Source organism: Penaeus japonicus, unplaced genomic scaffold (genome assembly GCF_977035675.1).
Source record: "Penaeus japonicus unplaced genomic scaffold, GWHDUDI00000001_assembly GWHDUDI00000013, whole genome shotgun sequence".
In the NCBI taxonomy this organism is placed as follows: Eukaryota; Metazoa; Arthropoda; class Malacostraca; order Decapoda; family Penaeidae; genus Penaeus; species Penaeus japonicus.
In genome coordinates this window covers 7,186,513-7,191,512 of record NW_028234415.1, presented here as the reverse complement: position 1 = coordinate 7,191,512, position 5,000 = coordinate 7,186,513, and the positions used below count along the sequence as shown (strand labels likewise).

Genomic DNA, 5,000 nt, shown 5'->3' with positions numbered 1-5,000 from the left:
ATATCTACATTATGTTTTACATGTAAATAATTATATTCATGCTCACTAAATTGTTCTATAGTTCATCGAAGTTCAACTTGAATAAAAGTATATTTAAGAGATATATTATTATTGCCACTCATCTTAAAACCTCCATTTTAAATATGTTTGGTACAACTGAGAGTTTGATGGAATAGCTAGAAGTATAAATGTGTAACATGAGGGAACATCAGTCTTCAGACACAAAGACAAGTTTTTCAAACCCTTCTAAGTTACACCTACTGCGTCAAAAACTTTTGATGATTTTTATGAAAACTGGGATTTCCTTGTCAGTGTATTTTAACCAGCTATACTTAATACCTCTTATGATAACTGCTTCTTGGGTTACATATATCTGCAAATCACTGTTGGATTAGAGATATTTTAAACAGTTCTAAACATTATACTAAAGCCTCTCGCTTTGGTCATTGCATGTACCCCAACAAATAATTCTACAAGCAAGGTCTTATAGAATGTAATGTGGATAATATATTGCAATACTTTCATTTTAATGAAATGATCAATATCATTATAAAATGGCGATATCAGAAGTGTGATTAACCGGTTTCATTTGGCAGAATATGCTTAAGAGAAAATAGTCTTCGTGGTTCTGTATATAATCTACATACTCTGTTCCTTTTCAAAGTTCCGATTGGCTCGCGACTGTACACCAATTAATTGATAAGAAAATCTTTGAGAACGATGGATAAGCTAAAGACTACGAGGAATATCCTAATAGATTTGTGAGAATTGATATCTCTCACTGAATACCTCTTACGTATTCTATCGGAATTTGTGTGAAATCGTGATGCAACAATGGTCAAATTATATGAGGGATTGGATTTTTTTTTGGTAGTTTTCAGTTATTCTAATAATAGTACTAATAAACCACTTATATTCTAAGATGGCTAGACAAAGAATTTTATGATACTTAGTCCAAGATAACGGTTGGTGTCAACGGGCAGTTCATAACTGTTGTCTAGGACTGGGAGCATTCTTCTTAACTTTTAATTTACCATTATGCCCTCATCTTTGTTGTAGAAATAATTCACATATTCCTAATGTATCAAAATCGACTTTTTTTTATTTCGATATAATTTAGAGTGAGACATTATATACTGTTGAATTAGATTAAGATTTTGACTTTTTCTTAATCTTATATGCATACTTCTATCCTTTTTCCATAATATAGGATCTCTGGTAACATTCATCCAAAATTATCAGTGGATATTACTTATATAGTCCAAATAAAAAGAGAATTCAGTATAGTACAAATATCATTTATTTTTAAAGACTTCAAAAAAGCTCTTCTTTTCATGGAAAGGAATACGCTCCTTACATATGTACAAAATATGGTGGTCAACACATGATACCAAGCAAATACTTGATGGAATATGAACTTGGCCTCAAGTGCTCTACACACCATGTACTGTAGACCATGTTACTGTGTTTCCCCCAGTTAAGAACTCTTACTGGGTATCGGGGGCAGCAGCGGCGGCAGCTGCGGCTTCGTCATAGGCCTGTTGATGAGCGACCTTGGCGGCGGCAACCTCAGGGGTGTCCATGACGGGTTCAGGAAGGGGTCCGGGAAGGGCGGAGAGAGGGGCAGCCTCAGGGGCATCGGGAGCCACTGGGAGGTTGGTGCCGGACACACGGAAGCCGAGGGCGTCAGCCACGTAGTGCTGGGTCTGGATCTTGCCCTCAGAGTCCACGTAGTTGTATGAGCCACGGACGACACCGAAGGCGTCGCGAGACTCAGCGCGTGAAGATGGACCGCCGGCGTAACCGAAGGAGTACTGACCGATCTCGTCCTGTGCGTGATACTGGGACTGGATGGGGGCTACAGGTGCAACCGGGGCTACGTTATAAGTGACAGGTGCAACGGGAGCGACGTTGTAAGTGACAGGTGCAGGAGCCACGGTCTTGATTACAGGTGTTTTGAGTGTGAGAGGCGCAGCTGCAGGAATGGCACCTGTGTATGTGTAAGGTAGCAGACCAGAATAACCTGCATAAGGATAGGCGCCAAGAAGGCCGTGGCCTGCATATAAGCCGTTGTAAGGAAGCACAGCAGCGCTGCCGCTAGCCACGAGGGCCGCTACGGAAATCACAGTCTGAAAATAAATAACAAACATCTATTACTAAAGAATAACTACATGCAATATATATATATATATATATATATATATATATATATATATATATATATATATATATATATATATATGGATAAACATTTCCAGACACACAGACGGAGACATGTATATATATATATGTATAATAATCACGGAACTACTAAAAACCAAACTCAATAGTAGAACTCACCAGAGCGTTCATGTTGACCCACCGTCGAGGAGCTGTCTGCCAGATACGGCCGTGGCAGCCCCTTATATACGCCGGGAAGTCTCCTTGACCCTCGGCTGAACGCTGTCGATGAGGGCGTGGCTCGATAGGCCCGCTGTTGTCGCTGCGTTTGTATGGCGGGGATTACCTGGTTCCGGGGTGAGTTGAGTACATATTTACATCTACGTGTATGATAGTAATTTTATTTTTAAGAAAGAGATGCCGAATGGAGTGTGTTTTAAGAGACATAAATTAGGTCGGAAATTAACTTTTCAGGATACATGCATATATAGTTGTTTGTTACTATAAATGTATGACGAGTTGTTTTATAACCACTTTACTACACATCGAATACCATTTTTTAAATTCTTGAATATATATATACAAACATATTTTTTACAATTTCACATCAAATATTATTATTTTTTTATTCTTAATTATATAAACACAAACTTTTTTTTTACGATTTCACTAGTAGTTTTCCCATGTACATTCCTAACATCCACACTAAGGCGGTGGGAGAGATACGCCCTTAGGCGCTTCGCTTCGGCCTAGACTCTCATTTATTCTTTGTACTTGGAACACCTGGACAAGGTGATCCCTAGGTGACGGTTGGATTTTATTTTATTTTTTTTATTATCCTTGTTATTATTATTATTATTACTATCATTATTATTATTATGATGATGATGATAATGATCATTATTATTATTATAATATATGTATATATCCATAAAAAAAAATCTTTATATCATATTCTTTATCTGTCTGTTCTATCTCTTCCGTTGGATGATTGATACCAAGTTTATTATTTTCAGAGTTTCTATCGTAGTTTATCATGTTCATCATAATTATTATCATTAGTTGATGTTATTATAATTTCTATTATTATCATTGTTCAATCATCATTATTATCCTCCTCCTACTCCTCATCATTATTACTATTATAGCAATTATTATCAACATTATCATTATAATGATAATAATGAGGATAATGACAATAAAGATGATAGTACTAATAATGACAATAATGATTATCATTATTAACATTATCATTATTATTATTGTTATCATTCCTATTATTGCAATAAAGATAACCGTACAGATGTTAAAAAGGATTATGATTGTAATTTCATTATTATGTTTACACTAATGATGATTATAGTAGCATTGCAATTTTTATCAATAAAACAAAATGGTAAATATATTACTATCATTATGATAATCATCATCATAATCACCGTCATCATTATTGCCATTATCATTATCACCATTTTATTGATTAATATTGCCTTTATACTATAATTATTATCAGAATAATAATTGTTATAATAATCACCATCATCATTATCATTATCATTTTCATCCTTATCATTATCACACCAATCTTATCAAACCTTATCATAATGCTGATAGTGATGATGATCATTATCACTCTCTTGAAACTGATAAGGGTAATTATATCAACAAGAAGATGATGATGACCGTCGTTTTCATAATATAATAAAATTCGAGATAAGGGTAAGAAATAAAGAATCTCAAAGGGTGGGGGTTGGGGTGAGATTTATAGATTTGTTGTTATTGTGTACACACACACACAAACAAACAAACACACACACACACACACACACACACACACACACACACATATATATATATATATATATATATATATATATATATATATATATATGTAAGTATACATATGTATACATAAATATATACATATATATGTATACAAACGTATATATATATATATATATATATATATATATATATATATATATATATATATATATGCATGTATGTATATATATATATATATATATATATATATATATATATATATATATGTATGTATATACATACATACATACATACATACATATATATATATATATATATATATAATATATATATATATATATATATATATGTATATATATATATATATATTTATATATATGGATACATATATACACATACATACATACATACATATATATATACATATATATATATAATTATATATAATATATATATATATATTATATATATATATATGTATATATATATATATATATATATATATACATATATATATATATATATATATATATATATGAATCTGTATATGTATATTTATAAACACACACACAAACATACACACACACACACACATACACACATACATATACATACACATATATATATATATATATATATATACATATATAAATATATATACACACACACACACACACACACACACACACACACACACACACATATATATATATATATATATATATATATATATATATATATATATGTGTGTTTGTGTGTGTGTATGTATGTATGTTCATATAAATCTATGTTTAAGCATCCTAGTATGTGTTTCTTTGAATCATGTTCCACTGATTTGTATAAGGTTCCAGTGCTCTCCCAGATGCTATCGAAACAGTTACATTTGTTCCTTTTTCAAAGAGCGTTGTTTATCACCCAGACTGGAGTCCGCTGGTGGTGTTGAATGGGGTTAGGGTGGGATGGGCGGCAGTGTAATGAAGGGTAGAAGCACAGAATCCATGATGGCCATAGTGGAAGGGAGTGAAGAAGTTGAGAGGAAAGTAGACTCCAAGGCC

The 5,000-nt window shown here is 32.5% G+C and overlaps 2 protein-coding genes across 2 annotated transcripts in view; one reads left to right on the top strand and one right to left on the bottom strand.

Moving 5' to 3' along the window:
• Positions 1-97, top strand: part of LOC122251430 (uncharacterized) — a 1,465-nt gene extending 1,368 nt beyond the window's left edge. The window contains exon 2 of the mRNA XM_043013374.2: positions 1-97. This exon is cut by the window's left edge and continues 1,106 nt beyond it. The gene's annotated coding sequence lies outside the window, so the exon portion shown is untranslated.
• A 1,180-nt stretch (positions 98-1,277) lies between these two features.
• On the bottom strand, positions 1,278-2,470 carry LOC122251442 (cuticle protein 6). Its single transcript, XM_043013414.2, has 2 exons — positions 2,341-2,470; positions 1,278-2,129 (listed from the first exon to the last, which is right to left on the bottom strand). The coding sequence occupies exons 1-2, from the start codon at positions 2,350-2,352 to the stop codon at positions 1,488-1,490; spliced, it is 654 nt and encodes a 217-aa protein (XP_042869348.2). The 5' UTR covers positions 2,353-2,470; the 3' UTR covers positions 1,278-1,487.
• Between the last annotated feature and the right edge of the window lie 2,530 nt (positions 2,471-5,000).